This window comes from Leopardus geoffroyi, chromosome C3, assembly GCF_018350155.1.
Source record: "Leopardus geoffroyi isolate Oge1 chromosome C3, O.geoffroyi_Oge1_pat1.0, whole genome shotgun sequence".
Taxonomy (NCBI): Eukaryota; Metazoa; Chordata; class Mammalia; order Carnivora; family Felidae; genus Leopardus; species Leopardus geoffroyi.
This window is the reverse complement of record NC_059338.1, coordinates 93,032,223-93,050,718: the sequence shown is the minus strand read 5'-3', so window position 1 is coordinate 93,050,718 and position 18,496 is coordinate 93,032,223. Positions and strand designations below refer to the sequence as shown.

The following is an 18,496-nucleotide window of genomic DNA, read 5'->3' as shown; positions in this document are numbered from 1 at the left end:
GCGTCGGGCTCTGGGCTGATGGCTCAGAGCCTGGAGCCTGTTTCTGATTCTGTGTCTCCCTCTCTCTCTGCCCCTCCCCCGTTCATGCTCTGTCTCTCTCTGTCCCCAAAATAAATAAACGTTGAAAAAAAAAAAAAATTTAAAATATATATATACATATATTTCCACTATGAAAGTAAAAAATACATGATGACTTATACATTTTTAGGAACAAAATTACTGTAACAAAGCAACAGAATCTCTGAGTTGCAAATTTGGAGATGTACAGATTTGCAGATACATACTTGTAAACCCAAGTCATTCTCCAACTACACAAAAATATCTTCTGGATACTTTCACCTGAATAGTAACATAATCTAGACTTGATACTAATAATCCAATTCCCTAAAATAACGTGCTAACAAATCTTCCCATGCTTCAAGTCAAACATACCGCTTAGAATAGTTAAATTCTTTAAACAATGATCACTTCAGAAAACATCCTTAGCAGAAGTACACGACAGCCAGCGGACATGCCTGGCACATAGTTCCCAACGCAATACTGATTTGATGAATGAATAACAAAGGGATAAAGACATATAAAGGAGAAGGTAAAGTGAGAGCAGAGGAGCCTGGAAGCCCCAGAGGCTTGCGGACACGGCTGCTGCTGCCTGCTGGGTTCTCCTCGGCAGGCTGCTGCAAGCCCAAAGAGCCCCACCTACGCCTCTGTGCTGCCGGACTCCCACAGCCACTGCTGCTAGTGGAGGGGTCCTGCCATCAAAAACTTCCTCTTTGAGGTCAGCACTGTCCAATTTTACAAAACAGGCATTTGACAGATATATTTCTGCAAAGACCACTGGAATAATTTTGTGATCTTCTCACCAATCAAGCAGGGAAGAAAGGTTGTCTATACGGTATAATAAAATGTCTGTAGGTTCGACATTAGAGAAAACAAAGGGTGAATGTGTCTGGGAGTGAGGGTAGTGGGGAAATGTAGGGTTGCATTATAAACTTATACTATTATGGTTACTTACGCCAAAATAAAGATTACCTTTGTTTTCAAATATATCAGAAAGCATCTAAAATGCACTCAGTGAAAATTACTACTTAAAAAAAAAAAAAAAGCAGCAGCAAATAACCCTCAAGGTGGGAATAGATAAAGGTAGGAAAACACCACTCTGAAAGTGGTAATAACGTAAGTCATGAAGAGTAAAAGTTTCAAGGTGTATGAAAATTATGAAAATTTCACCTACACAGATAAACGTAAAACAGAGCACGGCATGATGACGATACCACTCTTCTAATATAAAGGGCAGTTTGGAAAACTCAGCATTAGCACCAAAACATCAAATCTAATTATAATTAATCTATCATTCTATAAAACTTGCAAATCAGGCATAATATATTTAATTGGGGCCGGAAGCTAGTTAGCACTTCTGGGCAAGATAGGAAGCAAGCCTGAACTGTGTTGCTTAGGATAATTTTTGGAAAAATAGAAAGAGCAAGGATCTTTGGTTACACACTGTAACTGTAGATTTTTGACATTTTAATTAGTGCCCAAACAGTTCATTTTTAATGGTTACTACCTTAAAGTTCAGTAATAAATTCAAATATCTATACCTAAAGTTGCTGGGTTCAAAAGTAAGACAATTCTTATTTAATTAAAATGTAAACCACTGGGAATAGTAATTTAAGGATTACACTTTTAGACTTGGGAAACTTAGGAATTTTAAATACTATTTAAGTACTGTATCCACCTGTAATTTTCAAATCTTAAAGTATTACTTTAAGTCTGCACAAAATTTGAACACGTTTTACTTGGCTCCTTTCCAAACCATAGCACTTACACTTTAGGGACCAAGGGAGGGTATAGTGTAAAGCACTTTAATTTCTTTAAGCAGAAAAATCTTTTACCTTGACCACATTTTCAATAGTATATATCCTTCCATACGTAAGAGTTCCTCAACTCATTTAAAAGGGAAAAAAACCTAAATTTTAAAACATTAAACAAATGAACAAAATTTCGTCAAACTTTTAAAATGAAGCTAGACTTTATCCTCTTATATTTAATATCTTGAAATATCCAAACGAAAAGAACAAAAAGGGCATAAAAACACTGGAATTGAGGCTTCGTATCTGGATTGTATGGCTCATATTCTAATCACTTTAGTAAACCAAAGACTAAACCTATAAAGTAAGATTCTCAAGTTAGTTTCAAATCACAAACCATAGGCTGAGCAATCAAAATAATTTAAGCAAGCAATAACCTAAAGTTCATTGCCCTGAAGATTCAGTGATAAGCCATTAAATGTGAATGGTTTAACATTTTCAAAATACTACCATGAATAACAACAAAGAGATGAGTACCCAGGAGAATTATATCATAATTCAGTGTATAGATTCTCTCTAGTTACCTACCTATACCTAGTTTCATTTAAAATGAAACATACATGAAATGTTTTTATTAAATATTTAAAATTCATTAAATAGCACATTTAAACATTTATTATTTTAAATAGAGCTAAGTGCAGCATGGGTCCCAGATTTCCATAAACATGGCACTAAATTAACATCAGGCATCCTTTATGTATCAGAAGAGTCTAGATGTCAAAAACAGCTTCTATACCTGGATATAGAATCAGCAACAAAATTTGAAAAATATTGTCAAGCAACATAACTGTCACTGAACAATAAAGATGCCAAGCTGAATACCTACTAAATAATTTGTTATTTCTAGAGATGCTTGTGTTATTTATGAGGGCCCAGAAATGTCAATAATTAGAACAAATTCACAAGACATTAACTTCCTTAAAAATTACTTAAAATACAAGCAACACCCATCTACAAAATCAAACTTCACCTCTCCTGTTAAGTCATCCCCCAAAAGGAATTAGTAGCTCATATCTGAGTGTTCCCATCACTTTTTGTCATTCCTCACTCTAGACTCATCAATTCTGTTTCACAATTCTTTACATATTTCTCTCCCACTTAAAATCTTTCAAAGCAGTAACCAGGATTTCCTATCTTTGGATCTTTTCCACCAACCACTCAATGTAATTTGCTCAATAAATGCTGAAATGAATTACTAAGAACTAATTTTTTTCCTGAGATATTTGAAACATTTTATGATACCTCTTAATGATTTGAGGTCACGAAGTAAACATGCTCCTACTTCTCCAATAAGTTTCAAAACACCCTCCAAAACTGTCTGTATATATTTCCCAGATCTGCACCAAGGAAAGATCCTTGGGAAAAATGCAGTAAAAGAAATAGGGTTTCTTAAAAAATGAATCTGTCGAACAGATCACAATGATCACTGATTATTCACACAGACAGAAGATAATACAAAATAATAAATATCAGTCTTGTCACACAATGTCCCCATCTTATTTAAAAAAAAAAAAAAAAAAAAAAAGATGAAAGTTTTTTTCTACCCTGACTCAACTCTTCCCTGAACTCAAAAGCAATACAAAGCCAAAACAGTAATTATGGAGGACGTTTCAAGCAGTTTTGCCCTGGGTGTGGGCTGCAGGCAAACTAAGAAGAAAGAGAAGGAAGGTGAGAGTTCAGGAAGCAAGTGATGAAACAGATTTTCTCCAATGCAAACTATGGTTTAGTTATGTGGAAAGTGTTGCAAATAATGTAGTTAGACAAAACCTACTCTCTCTGAACCCAGTGGTACAAAAATATTACCTATGCAGTGAAAAATTATTCCCAATGCATTTTACTGTAATTACATTTTTGCCAATTCCTATTTAGCCTTTGAAAAGTCTGTTTAATACTCTACACCACTGCTTTTCTTTTGGAGGCTAATGATAACAAAATAATTATGTGTAACAGTCTAAAGCAATATTTCTTGCTCTAACACCAAACATGAGTAATAAAAAATAATTTTCAAGTACCTGAAAATGAACAAAAAAGCCATAAGCTATCTGTGTGTATATAATATCACGTCAATGTATGGAATTACTTCAGAAATTATGCAGGCTGCACATGTTCATACTATGTGAGTAAATTAGGCATCATTTCATTCCCCTAACTGCATTTTAGTAGTACAACACAGTCTTCATGCTTTGCTTTTGAAAGAAACTTATTTGAAGTCCAAGGATCATCCTTTGGACTTAAAGAGAGCAAAATAAAAAATTTGTCCACTCCAAATATGAAAATTATGGATTTGGCTCTGAAGCAGAAAAAAAGTAAGCTTCTTATATCACCTGCAATATTAAACTGATTTAGTCGGCTGAAAAACAAGACAGTGAGTTATTGGATATGTGTTTAATTCAGTGCACTTTATAACATATTTAAGGAATTCGGTTGTATAAAACAGTATCTGAATCTTATCAGATGAAAATATTTTTCCCTTTTAGCAAGCCTCGGGTTGCATGTCTAAGAAAACAAATTAGTCTCCAGTTCTCCTAAGCTTGATAATAGTGCCCCCTAATGGGAATTTTAATATGAGCCTTTCCACTCAATTTTTAAAAAGCTTATGTTCTCTGGTGAAAGTGAGTTACCTCACTTTTAACTAGAAAGTTAACCCCGTAATATAAAAGTATATCAAGATTTAAGCCACTTAAAGGAAAAGTTATCACATGTGAAAAAAAAAGGTGAATTCATGGAAAGAAACAAAAAAGAAAAACTTCATGCCACAAGTTTTCTTGGTTTTGAATCATGCTACTGTAACATAATCCAAGGTGGCATTAATCTCACAATCTCATAAAGAAATTATCCTTCAGCTATGTTTCTAGTACTCAATAAGTGAGCAATTAATATGTGCTAAAAGATAGTACACAGTCAGGAAAAAACTAGTTCAGAACTAAAGTCACTCAGCGTCACACAGATCTCTACAGAGCTGAGGTTCCCACCCAAGTTTTCTGGCCTCATACCATTCATTACCTTTCTGTAATACCGGCATACCCTGCTTTTGGAAGTTCACAGTTCCAGACAGTACACCACTTCACTTTTACAAAAGACTGAATGAAAGAAATCCAAAGAGAATTCCCACTTTTACAAAAAATGGCGAAAAGTGAAAACAACTTTCAGTATTTGTTTCGCAGTGAACTGTTAGAGGCAGCATACAAGGCAAGCAGTGACAGTGGCCCCGCCAATCCTCCCCAAGCACCAAGTCGCCATGGCTTAGAACTGTGTGAGCATCTGTGCTTCATCTTCATTTATTCTGTGTATCCATTAGCAAGGATACAGATCAGAAAAGCCTTTTCTGATACAGGTATCAGAAAAGCCTAAGAGAGGTTATTTTTGGGGTCTGGGAATGCTCAAAATTTTTTCCATATAAATTAATGGTAACTGCTTCTTCGTTTTGTGACAAAGGTTTCACAGAAACACTCCACTTTCGCGGAAACCCGTACCTGATTCACAAGTCTACAACCGTGAACTGAATGTCTTTCTTCCCAGTATCTATACACAGTTCCCCTAAACACCAAGAGCTCGGTATGGCGGGGGGAGTACTCTGCGTTAAAATAAAGGAAACACTACATTTTCTGATACTTTCCAGATGCACAAACAAATACCTAATAATATCAACGTTTGTTTGTTTAATTTTTTTAACGTTTATTTATTTTTTGAGAGACAGACATGAGCTGGGAAGGGGACAGAGAGAGGTGGGGAGTCACAGATTCCAAAGCAGGCTCCAGGCTCCGAGCTGTCAGCACAGAGCGCGACACGGGGCTCGAACCCATGAACCATGAGATCATGACCTGAGCTGAAGTCAGCCACCTAACCAACTGAGCCACCCAGGCACCCCATCAACGTTTTTATTACAGTGCTCATAATACATTCTAGACTTAAGAGTCAATGTTAAGAGCAGTATCTAGAAGGAATAAGCAACAAAAAAAAGTCATCTATTTATGATGGAAAGAGAGTACTATTTACTACCTTATTCTTTAACCTTATGACAGAAAAAATAACAAAAAAAGTATGTGTGTATATGTATGTGTGTATATATGTATACATATACATATGTATGAATATATGCGACTATATATTCATATATGATGCACATGTGTGTATATGTACATATATACACACGTATATGAATGAATATATATTCGTGTGTGTGTGTGTGTGTATGAAGGAAGTGGTTAGACTTTCTTAAGGGGCCAAACAGTTTAAAAAAAAATTCAGGTTTGGTGCCCATATGGTCTCTGTCACAACTACCCAACTATGCCACTGTAGCAGGAACACAGCCACAGAAGAAAATACATAAATGAATGGGCATGGCAGTGTTCCAATAAAACTTTACATGCAAAAGCAGGCCCACAGATTGTAGCTTGCCAGCCCCTAATTTAAAACATTTCACATTAGACCACAGACTAAAACTCTCCACTTTACATAAGGCACCAAATAAAAACACAGAAACAAACACCTAAGCAACTCAAAATATGTAACCATTAAAATTATGAAATATTTTGTGAGTACTTTACTTCCAAAGGGTGAAGGTCAGAAGAAAAGATCTTTCCCTAGATATTAGTTTTAGTAGGCAAAAAATAACAACAACAGAAGCAAAACAATGGATGTTTAGAAAGATTTAAAGATTTAAAATAATCAATACTCAGGACAATTCTATTCCAAGACACATCCATATAATGAAAAAACTTAGCTTGTATCTAGGTATGATAAAAATCTAATGGTGACTACATACTAATGCCTATTCAGATAATTAAATGAATTATGTGAGAGAACCTAAAATTCAAGACTGCCTATACAAGGCTAGGCAGAAATATAAAGTATTATCTTAAGACTTTTCATACATATAAGAAAAATGGCAAATCCTACCAGCTTCTAAAGATAAATCAAGAAAAACAAATTTAATTGTTTTATCCAAAAAGCAGATTTCAGACATAAAGTAATGATGCTCCCCACTCTATACCCTTTTAATCACTGGCTTCCACTTCACTAAGTGTCCAAAAGCAACAACATATAGCAGGAAAATCATGAGACTTGGAACCAGACAGCCAAAGATTTCAATCCCTATTCTATAAATTCCCAGTTAAATGATTTTGGACAAGTTCTTTGTCTTACTGAGCATCAGTTTCCTAATTTAGAAAATGAGACTGATAAAACCTTCAAATGTGCAGAGTAACAACTAATTACAGGCAATGTACATACAGTACACAGCACACAATTCCCAACAAATTTTTTATTATTTGACGCTAAATTGAAATTTCTTATCTCCAGGATGTTAACATAACTTTTAATGAGCTTCTTAAAGTACATGTTAATGAAATAGCATATTGGTCAATTACCTGAAAGCCCATAAGAGAAGTCAGCATCCAATGATCAAGATCTAAAATTAATAATATATTTTGCTTTGTTCATTTACCATAATTGCACTGATTATTCCTCGCACATAAAACTGAGAATTTTATAAGACAAAATAAATTACCTGAGAAAACTATGTGACAATATAAACTCTGCAGGAATGGATTCTATTCCCAATTGTGCCACTAACACAGTAACTTGAGTATGTCACTTCAAGTGAACCTCTCAGACTCCTCACTTGCAAACCAAAAAAAACTACGTTAACAATCCTTTTGTCTTCTCCCCTGGTCTTCCAGCTCTAAAAGAGTTATTACTGTAGGAGAGCCTGGGTGACTCAGTTAGTTAAACATCCAACTCTTGATCTTAATTCAGGCCATGATCTCATGGTTCATGGGTTCAAGCCCCAAATCGGGCTCCATAATGACAACTCAGAGTCTGCTTGGGATTCTCTCCCTCCTCTCTCTCTGCCCCTCCCTGGAGCTTGCATACACGTGCATTCTCTCTCTCTCTCTAAATAAATAAACATAATTAAAAATAAAAAAAAGTTATGACTGCAATGTAATTAAGCACCCTCCAGATATGCTGGTAAAGAGAGGAACTGAGATATCTACTACTGCAGAGAATCTCCAACCATAATCCAGTATTTTATAGTAGTTCAGATGAAACAAGGAAAGCTCAGTCAGCTTTAAAAAAAAAAAGAAAAGACACATACTGCACAAATACTCAAGTGCCTAGAATAAAATAGCCTTGGTTGGTTTCTAAAGATATTACTTTAATGAAAAAAAGGATTTTTGTCGACCAAATTGCAGTATCAAGGTACTAACCTTAGCAAGGTTATATTTGGTGTCTATTAATATCTTCAAGGTACCATGAGTATGTGAAATGTTACATAACATTTTATCCAAGTGAAAAGTCATCAGTTTAAAGTTACATAGAAAAAAATGACAAAAAAGGAAATTTTTTAAAAATTTCACAACAGCATCAAAATGAATAAAAACAATTGGGAATAACTTGTACACTGATAACTATAAAACAGTTGGAAGAAAGTTAAGACAATACAAATAAATGGATAGGCATTTATTCATAGCTAGGAAGATTTAATATTGTTAAAATGTACTACTCAAACTGACCTACAGATTCAATGTAATCCCTACCAAAATCCCAATGGTATTTTTATGGAAATAGGAAAAAAAATACTAAAATTCATATGAAATTTCAAAGGACCTTAAATAGCCAAAATCTTGAGAAAGAAAAACAAAGCTGGATGCCTCACACATCTTGATTTCAAAACATATTACAAAGCAACAGTAATCAAAGCAGAATGGTACTAGCATAAAATTCCTAGAAGACAATATAAGGAAGGAGCTTCCTAACATTGGTCTTGACAATAATCTCTTGGATGTTATACCAAAAGTACCAGCAACAAAAGCAAAAACAGACAATATGGATTACATCAAACTAAAAAGCTTCAGCAAAGGAAACAAATCAATAGAGTGAAAAAGTAAAAAGTAACCTATGGAATGGAAGAAAATGTCTGCAAATCATACATATCATAAGGGGTTAATATCCAGAATATACAAAGAACTTCTTCAACTGAACAACAATCCTTAAAAATGGACAACATACCTTAATAGACATTTCTTCAAAGAATACATACAGACAATAAGCATATAAAAGATACTCAACATCGCTATAAGGGAAATGAAAATCAAAACCACAATATCACCTCACATCTGTTAGTACAGTTGCTATCACCATCAAAAAAATAAATAACCAGAAAATAACAAATGTTGGTGAGAATGTGAAGACGTTGCAACCCCTGCAAACTATTAGTGGAGAATGTAAACTGGTGTCACCACTTAAAAGGCAGTATGGAAGTTCCTCAAAAAATTAAATATAGAATTAATATATGATCCACCAAATCCCACTTCTGGGAATATATCCAAGAGAACTGAAAACAAGACTCTGAAGAGATAGCTGAGCATTATTCAAAAAAGTCAAGACGCAGAAACAATCTATTTATCAACAGTTGAATGGATAAGGAAAAAGTGGTATTACATACAATAGAATATTACTCAGCCTTAAAAAATGATATCCTGTCATATGGTATAACATGCACGAACCTGGAGAACATTAAGTTATGTGAGATAAATCAGTCTCAAAAAAGCCAAAAGCCAAATACTGCTAATTTCACTTATATGAGATATAAAGAAGTCAAACTCTCAGAAACAGAAAGCAGAAGGATGGTTGCCAGAGGCTGGCAAAGGGGGAAAGAGGAGCAGTTGGTCAACGAATATAGAGTTTTAGTTTTTCCAAGATGAAAAAGTTCTACAGATCTGTTCCATGACACCTGCATATAGTTAACACTCTATATACTCAAAATGGTAAATTTTACTACTTGTTCTTATCATAATAAAAAAAAGTTATGTAGAAAATGATCCCTGAGTGTTGAGACAAGTGAGAAATTACTTTCAACTAGATTTTTTTTTTAATCTTTCAGGTTATTGACCTTGGCCTTTGGTGTAAGTTTTATCTACTACTGGCTTTTGCTAACAAAGCTATTATACCTGTAGCACCAAAAAAACCCCAAAAACCTCCTGAAATGCTTAAGGAGTATCTTCTTTCTGAAATAGATAGCTAAGTTCATCTTCTCAAACATTAAATCAAAATACTACAGAAGAAAATGGATACTGGACACATAATGATGATCCTTGCCCTTCACGATGTAAGTTATTTGCAAGCTGATTTCATAATGGGAAAGTTTAACAACAACACAGTTTCTACCCAAATTACTAAAATCGGAATCTCAAATTACAAATAAGGCCAAACTAATGAATCTTTTGATATAAATCCTCATTTCAAAGAATTTGCATAATCTGTTAATGTTTATTTATTTTTGAGTGAGAAAAAGCATGAGTGGGGGACGGGCAGAGGGAGAGGGAGACACAGAATCCGAAGCAGGCTCCAGGCTCCGAGCTGTCAGCACAGAGACCAATTCGGGGCTCGAACCATGAGATCATGACCTGAGCAGAAGTTGAATGCTTAACCGACTGAGCCACCCAGGTGCCCCAAATTTGCCTAATTTTTTCAAGAAACTCTGAAATCAAGTGAACTAGACTGGCCTGATAGACTCCCAGTAAGAGATAATGAAAGGTTATGGTGAGAAATGTGTTAAAAATCATTTGTGTGCACTGCAAAGATTTTTGAAATGAGTACCCTTACCTTCATCAAAGTCAGCATCATCTTCTGTGTGTTGAGGGAAAGGAAAGCAGTTGGTAATTTCAAGACGATCTTCTACAACCAAGCCCAAAAGCACTCCCTGAACCACTTCAGTTCCTTGTCCTTCTTCTTGATAATGTTTGATTATTTTTAATACCACCTAAAAGAAAATACAGAAGTGAGCTGAAAAATCATCCTTACAGGGGCGCCTGGGCGGCTTAGTCGGTTAAGCATCCGACTTCGGCTCAGGTCATGATCTCACGGTCCGTGAGTTCTAACCCCGCATCGGGCTCGGTGCTGCTAGCTCAGAGCCTGGAGCCTGCTTCAGACTCTGTGTCTCCCTCTCTCTGCCCCTCCCCTGTTCATGCTCTGTCTCTCTCTGTCTCAAAAATTAAAAAACATTAAAAAACTTTTTTCAAAAATCATCCTTACAGTTTTTATTTCCTTTATTTCAAGGGAAAAAAAATGAACCATACAAGTAGGTTTGCAAAAAACAGAATTATATAATAGAACCAATTTTCTTACAAATCAATTCTTACTCTGACACAAATAATAAGCTCACATAATCTAAACGTACACCTGAAACTCCTGGAGTCTGAAGACATGTCCAAAATGTCCATTTTTGACTTCAGGTCATGGCTCCAAAAGGTCTGGAATCCAGGAGCAGCTTCAAACAGTATCACCTCAATTCAAGGTCATTATAGAGGAAGTGATCCTATTAACTTTTGTTAACAGGAGGATAATTTCCTGACACAGATGATAAAATCATCAATAACATAGAGATAAAGTCCTCAATTACCTGAAAACCTGAAAGCAGGCCACTCCCTTGACAATTTCTTAAATTCTCAAGATGGTTCCTGAACAAAACATCTCACTAAGTCAAGGGAAGCAACAATGGGAACATGTATCCAAGAAGGATCTGTTTGGTAACAGAAAAATCAAAGAGAACCCAGGCTCCAGCACTACCTAATTTTCCTCAACCAGAAGGATATACCAAATAACCTCTAATAGAATACTGGCTCTTGCATTACTCTCTCCTTTAACATTTCCATAAAGATAAAGAGGTAACAATGCAAGGTTAGACAGGCAATTAATCTAAAGGTTCACAGTATCAGTAATCATTAATAATAACTCCTAGAAAGTAATTCCCACAATTATGTTAGGAGAAAGGACTATAATCACTTTACAAATAAGAATACAAAAATAGAAATAGCTAAAGGTCACACATCCAGGAAGTGGAAGAGCCAAGATTTAAACCAAGTCAAACTCCAAAGCTGTGTATTTTAACTTTAATCACAAGGAGACTTATGTTCATAGCAATAATTCAGTAATTAAAACAATGGATTAGTCATAGACTTTGTGATGAACAGACCCCATAAAGGTACTATATCAACAAGATCCAGACCTCTTAAGGACCGCAAGCAGGAGGGAGAAGAGGTTTTTTTTACTATTATTATTTTTTTTTTTACATTTATTCATTTTTGAGAGATAGAGACAGAGCACAAGTGGAGGAGGGGCACAGAGAGAGGGAGACACAGAATCCGAAGCAGGCTCCAGGCTCTGAGCTGTCAGCACAGAGCCCAACGTGGGGCTCGAACTCACAAACCGTGAGATCATGACCTGAGCCGAAGTCAGATGCTCAACCGAATGAGCCACCCAGGCGCCCTAGGAGGGAAAAGAATTTAATGTGGAAGAACCTCAACTGATTAAGACCTTCAAGAGTATGAAATGAAGAAAGTGCACAATTTTCCACATTCCTTTAGAAAAGACCTCTCTACTTAAAAGGCACAAAATGAGCTTTGAGAGTCGTGCAGGTATGGGTAGGAGTTCCAGCTCCAACACTTACTGGCTGTCATGTTGAAAAAGCTATTTATTCTTCCTAAGTCTTTGATTTCTAATTTGCAACATGGAGCTGTCCAAAGCAATACTGACACCATTAAAAATGAGATAATGTATAGTAAATACTTCACACAGGGTCTGACATGTAATAAATGATCAATATTATTGATTTTTGTCAAAAAAAAAAAAAAAGCAGAACTATGGGGCTCTTGGGTGGCTCAGCTGGTTAAGCATCTGACTTCGGCTCAGGTCATGATCTCATGGTTCCTAGGTTCGAGCCCCAGCTGTACTGACAGCTCAGCGCCTGAAGCTGATTCTATGTGTGTATGTCTCTCTCTGCCCCTCCCCTGCTCATGTGTGCGCGCTCTCTCTCTCAAAAATAAACATTAAAAATCAAAAAAAAAAAAAGGAGAACTATTTAACTCCTATTCAACTTACCTCTTGGCTACAATTATTGTCACACTTAAAAAAGAAACACAGATGACCAAGAAGGGATAAAGAGAATAAAAAGTTATTATAAACACACCTACCAACTTGTCTAGGTTGCCTAGGTTGTAGATACTTAATCCTATTAATGAGATCGCTGAATCACTGTTGAAATCAAAGTAAATGAGAGATGCTAGAAGACTGCAAAGCTTAATGTAGATGTTTGGACAAACTCCAGAGCTGATTCCTAAACAGCTGGTGCTCGTGTGTGCAAAAAGGAGTGTTGCTGACAAGTACCCAGCAGTTTCACAAAGAAGCCAAGCCAAAACAACGTTATTTCCTTTTACAAATAAAACTGGGATGTGAAAAAATTATTATTATAATTGAAAATGAGTTATCACAGTTCAAAAATAACTTATACTGTAACACTGACTTAATGCTAATAATAATGAACTGTAAAGGGATGTGGGGTAGGAGGGCAATGTAACCAAACAGCAAAGCAGCTTGATATGCCTGGCCAAAGAGTCAATGCAACTTCATACAGCATCAACAGAAGTACAGTGCTCCAACTAAGAGAAACTATCATCTCTTTTCAGCATCACTGACCTATTCTATTCACTTCTCTATATGATCAGAGAGAAAATTTACAGTAATAGTATCCAACTGAGAGAAAGGAGAAGCACATGGTTTAACTACCTGCTAAAGATGATCAACATAAGTAAGTGTACACAGGAAGGGGTATTGTAAGAGAGAAAGCTTAAAACCCTGTGATGAGAACTACTTCAATAAATTCAAATCTCTCTCCACAGCAGGGACAATCACAAAGAGCACTTTCTAAACATGAGGCACTAGAGGATGTGTCTTACTTTGAAAGGCATAATAAGGGCCACAGATGACAGTATCAGGAAACAAGACTTAAATTTTAAGGGTGAATTCTCTCTAACATTTAAGGTTATCCAAAATAAAAAGACTTAAGGAAAGGCTTGGTGATCACTAAAGTAATTTCCAACTCTAGTATCTGTCATCTTGCCATTGTAATATAATCTCATAAAAGAGAGCATTCAAAAATTAAAAAAAAAAAAAAACATTTTTATCAAAACTAAGCTCATTTTTCACTCTGACATTTTATGCTCTTATTTCCTATATACATGCTAAAATCTCAATTCTTTAGTTCAAAAAATAATGTAATGGACTTGCAATTCAAACTTGAGAGGAGATGTCAAAAGGAAATTCCTGATCAGAAGTAACAAATTTACATACAAGCTTTTGATATTCTACAGAAATAACAAGAATTTACTGTTTAAATAAAAATGTTGGGGCGCCTGGGTGGCGCAGTCGGTTAAGCGTCCGACTTCAGCCAGGTCACGATCTCGCGGTCCGTGAGTTCGAGCCCCGCGTCAGGCTCTGGGCTGATGGCTCAGAGCCTGGAGCCTGTTTCCGATTCTGTGTCTCCCTCTCTCTCTGCCCCTCCCCCGTTCATGCTCTGTCTCTCTCTGTCCCAAAAATAAATAAACGTTGAAAAAAAAAAATTTTAAAAATAAAAAAAAATGTTGCATAGATTTTTGGTATTTACAACACAAAAATCCATGTTCTGCTCATGGTCTCCCCTCTTAAATATTCTCATAAAAATGAAGAGACGTTTTATTCGCCCATCTTCAACATCCAAACAGGTACTGGCACATAAAAGATAACTCAAAAAGATCTGCTGAAGGACTGAATGCTGAACATTTTGTCAATCACTTCTATCAAACACTCCAGTCAGTGTCTTACATGCAATGACTCAATCCCTAAAAGTACTCTATGAAGTCAGTAATATTTCTTCATTTATTTGACAGATGAGGAAACAGATATTCTGACACAAAATTATTAAATCAGGGAGGGGAGATAGGATTTCGAATTTCAAGGTACTTTTAATTACTTCATAAGTGAGTAACTTTGTAGTAACGAGGCTGAAACAGACAGAATGCAGGGGCAACAGCTCTTGAGGAAGCCCCTGTAACTAGGTTGCAGAAGCAGAGTTTTGTGCAAGAAGTAGAAAAGTTCAGTGTAAAGTTACAGGGTCAGGCAGCAAAAAGACTCTAAGAGAATGGTGTTAGAGGTCAAATGTTTTGTGCCCTGATCACTAGAAGTAGCATCAACAGGAAACCGCCATTAGTTGCTAGACTGCAATACAGCTTCTAATCTTTAGCAGCACTATTCTCACAAGCCACAAGATGGGAATGTTCTACCACAAAAGTCCTGTTTCAGTCAAGCTCATCCCCCTTTCACTTCCTTGCACTCCAACCAAACCATATGCCTCTGTCCCTAAAACAGTGCTGGTATATTTTTAATTAACCCTGTTTGTCATGCTTCCTCTTACTTTTAAAAACAGATACGTGAAAGCTTAATATTCTCCAAAACAAAAACATACTCCTATATTTTGTTTATTAAGTGTTCACAAATGACCCCACATACTCAAGAGCTCTATTATCACTTGTTCTTAGCTTACCAAAATGGCCCGTGAGGTTTTTTTTTTTTTTAATAAATGAAGAGAAGTCTTCAGCCTGGCTACATATTAGAGCCGTCAATATTAAACACAGAACAAAACAAAAAAACAAAAACAAAAACCACCACAGACACAAAAAGCTGATGCCTGAATCCAACCTCTGAGTTCATTGATCTGGGCTGAGATTCATATATTGATTTGTGGGGATTTTTTTTCTTTATGGTTTTGTTTTACATTCTCCAGGTGATTCTAACATCCTACTTCATTCTAACTTTTAATGTGGAAGTATGGGCCAGGCTTCCTCTTTTTGGTTCCTCAGATGACTGAAATGCACACAACTGGTTAAAACAAAGTTTCCTTTCCTGTTTTAAGACTCCCTGTGTTGATAAACAGTGAGAATACTGAGAAACACAGACTCAAAAGTGAACATTTTATTTATAAAAGCAGAAATATAAATATAAAATATAAATATATTTTATACATATATATTTATACATATAAATCATAAATTATATAAATATATAAATTATATAAATTATAAATACAAATATAAAAAGGAGAAATATCCTCCCAATAAGAGGAACTCAAGCCCTACTTGGAAGAATCTCTACAGCACAGAGATGAGAAGGAAGGAAGGTAATGCCAACAATCCATGCGAGAAGTATCAAGTGTTCTCTAAGACCTATGCCCCATACTTAAAACTGCATATGAACTGGGATGCCTGGGTGGCTCAGTTGGTTAAGAGTCTGACTGTAGGTTTCAGCTCAGGTCATGATCTGGAGGTTTGTGGGTTCAGGCCCCACACAGGGCTCTGTCGCCTGCAGCAGAGCCTGCTTGGGATTCTCTCTCCCTCTCTCTCTGTCCCTCCCTCACTCATACCGTCTCCATCTCTCTCAAAATAAATTAACTTAAAAAAAAAAACAAACGAAAAACAAAAACCCTGCTTATGGGCTATTGTTGACCAGGTTTGTTTACCCTATAAATTCATGGGTAAATAAAAATTTTCCTACAAATTAAGCCTAAAGGATGGAAACATATTGGCCAGTAGAATTACCAAATTCTTCTACACCCCCAAACTTTGCCATACTCTGGGTCTAAGTGTTTAATAACCTACTTGATTTGCCCTGCGAAGTAAGTACTGGTCTCTGAATATGACAACTCTCCCTAGAATGGGTCTCCCAGCTTTCTGAGGTTTGCACATTCTCAAGCTGGGTGGATCTTAGAAAGGAATCTCAACTTGCAAGATAGTAAACAGATGTCTCGTCTGCTGAAATTACCCTAGAGGAAACATTTTTTCTACTATTGTATATTATTCAGTGAAGATCATTTGAAAGAGCAAAGTAAACTACTTCATCATCTCTAATGAACACAATACTAATTTTTAAAGTGTCTAGCTTTCTAAAAAAATAAAAACCTAACTCTGCCCAAAATGTTATACACAACAAAGTATTCTCAATATTATAGGATAAAATATGAACAATCTAAAATATGCAAATAAATTAATTATACCAGAAGTCCACAAACCTAAAATCTGACTAATAAGTATGATGGATAAAATCTTCCATCCTCCCTGAAAAGAAACATTTAGCACAATCTCTAAGACCCATCAAAATCTTACCAAACTCAATTCCATACCAGGGAACAATTTAAATCTGACCAAAATAAAGATTATGCTGTCTGATGAATTAGAGTAATTTTCTATCAAATATGATATCTGCAAAGACCAGTTACTACAGACAGATTTGGAAGCTGTGCACAGAATCACCAGAATTGTTATTTTGGGCTTCCTTCATTCACTCATTTATCCATTCACCTAGGTATGTGCTGAATGACTTCTACAGGCCAGTTACCTCTGACAGGCCAACTGGGAAAATGAAACTAAAATCAAATACATAAAAAAGTATTTACTTTGATAGGGTTTATATTTTGGAATAGCAAATCTCAAAAGTTTTTAATCCTAAAGTTCCTTTTAACACTCTTAGAAATTACTGAGGACCCGAAAGAATTTTTACGTTGATATTTACATATTAGAAATTCAAAATGAAAAATGTTCAAAATAATTTGTTCACTTAAAAACAGAAACAGGGGCGCCTGGGTGGCTCAGTCAGTTGAGCGACCAACTTCGGCTCAAGTCATGATCTCACAGCTCATGAGTTCCGAGCCCCACATCAGGCTGTGCTGACAGCTCAGAGCCTGTAGCCTGCTCCGAATTCTGTGTCTCCCTCTCTCTCTGCCCCTTCCCCACTCGTGCTCTGTCTCTGTCTCAGAAATAAACATTAAAAAATTTTTAGAAAATAATAATAAATAAAAACAACAATAACAAATGTATTACATGCTATCACAAAATACATTTGTTTGAAAAATAACTTTTCCAAAATAAAAGCAATCGGGATATAAAAAATGACAGTTTCACATTTCTGTGTAACATTCACATTTTCAAAAAGAAATTTTAATCAGGATAGAAGAACAACATTGTTTCACATTTCTTGTGAATCCTATTAATGTCTAGTTTAATAAAAGACAACAAGATTCTCATATCTGCTTCTGCATTCAATCTTTTAATATCACACATCATGTAGCATCCAGAAACTTCCATTAAACACTCATTCAAGAGTGAGAGTAAAAATGACAAATAATGTTTAAATATTACTATGAAAATAGTTTAGACTTCAGAGGCCCTCTATATAAAAGTGTAGGGGCTTCCCCCACTTTAAGAACCAGAACAACCATTAAGGTGAATGTGATTACAGATTGTGAATTGCACTCCGAAGAAAATAAAAAGGAGAGTAAAAGGTAGGTAACCTTACAGAGCATGGTCCAGGACAGGCCTCTCTGAGATGACACCTGAGCAGAGAAAACTGAAGAACAAGCAAGTGAGCTTGGGTGAAGCCAATATTTGCAAGCTATGGATTTTAAATAATAGTTTAAACAGAAATGCTAATATTTACTTTTCATGAAGCACACAAGTCATACTTCAGCAGAACAAAAAGGCCTAGAGATGGATGAACACTAGCACTGTAGTAGCACGCTTGCGTGTTTTTACCAAAAGCACTGGCATATAAATAATAAACCCAAACAGCTATGTCTTAAGATACCATTACATAATTCAAGATGAGCAATTTCAATTAATTTTTGTTAATTACAAAACAATATATTAACAAAATCCTTTCAAGAAATATTACCAAGACTTTAACCAGCAATATTTCTAATACCAGTGTCAGAGGTAATCTTCACCTGGTAAAATTATGTCTATGAAGCTACCACACAAAATTCC

The 18,496-nt window shown here is 35.6% G+C and overlaps 1 protein-coding gene across 2 annotated transcripts in view; it reads right to left on the bottom strand.

Annotated features, from left to right (window-relative positions):
- The window catches only part of EIF3H (eukaryotic translation initiation factor 3 subunit H), a 101,219-nt gene that overhangs the window by 66,847 nt on the left and 15,876 nt on the right, over window positions 1-18,496 (bottom strand). For both annotated transcript variants that reach the window (XM_045453861.1, XM_045453859.1), the window contains exon 2: window positions 10,476-10,632. In XM_045453861.1, the coding sequence (XP_045309817.1) occupies window positions 10,476-10,632 (157 nt within the window). The remainder of the gene's footprint in view (window positions 1-10,475; window positions 10,633-18,496) is intronic.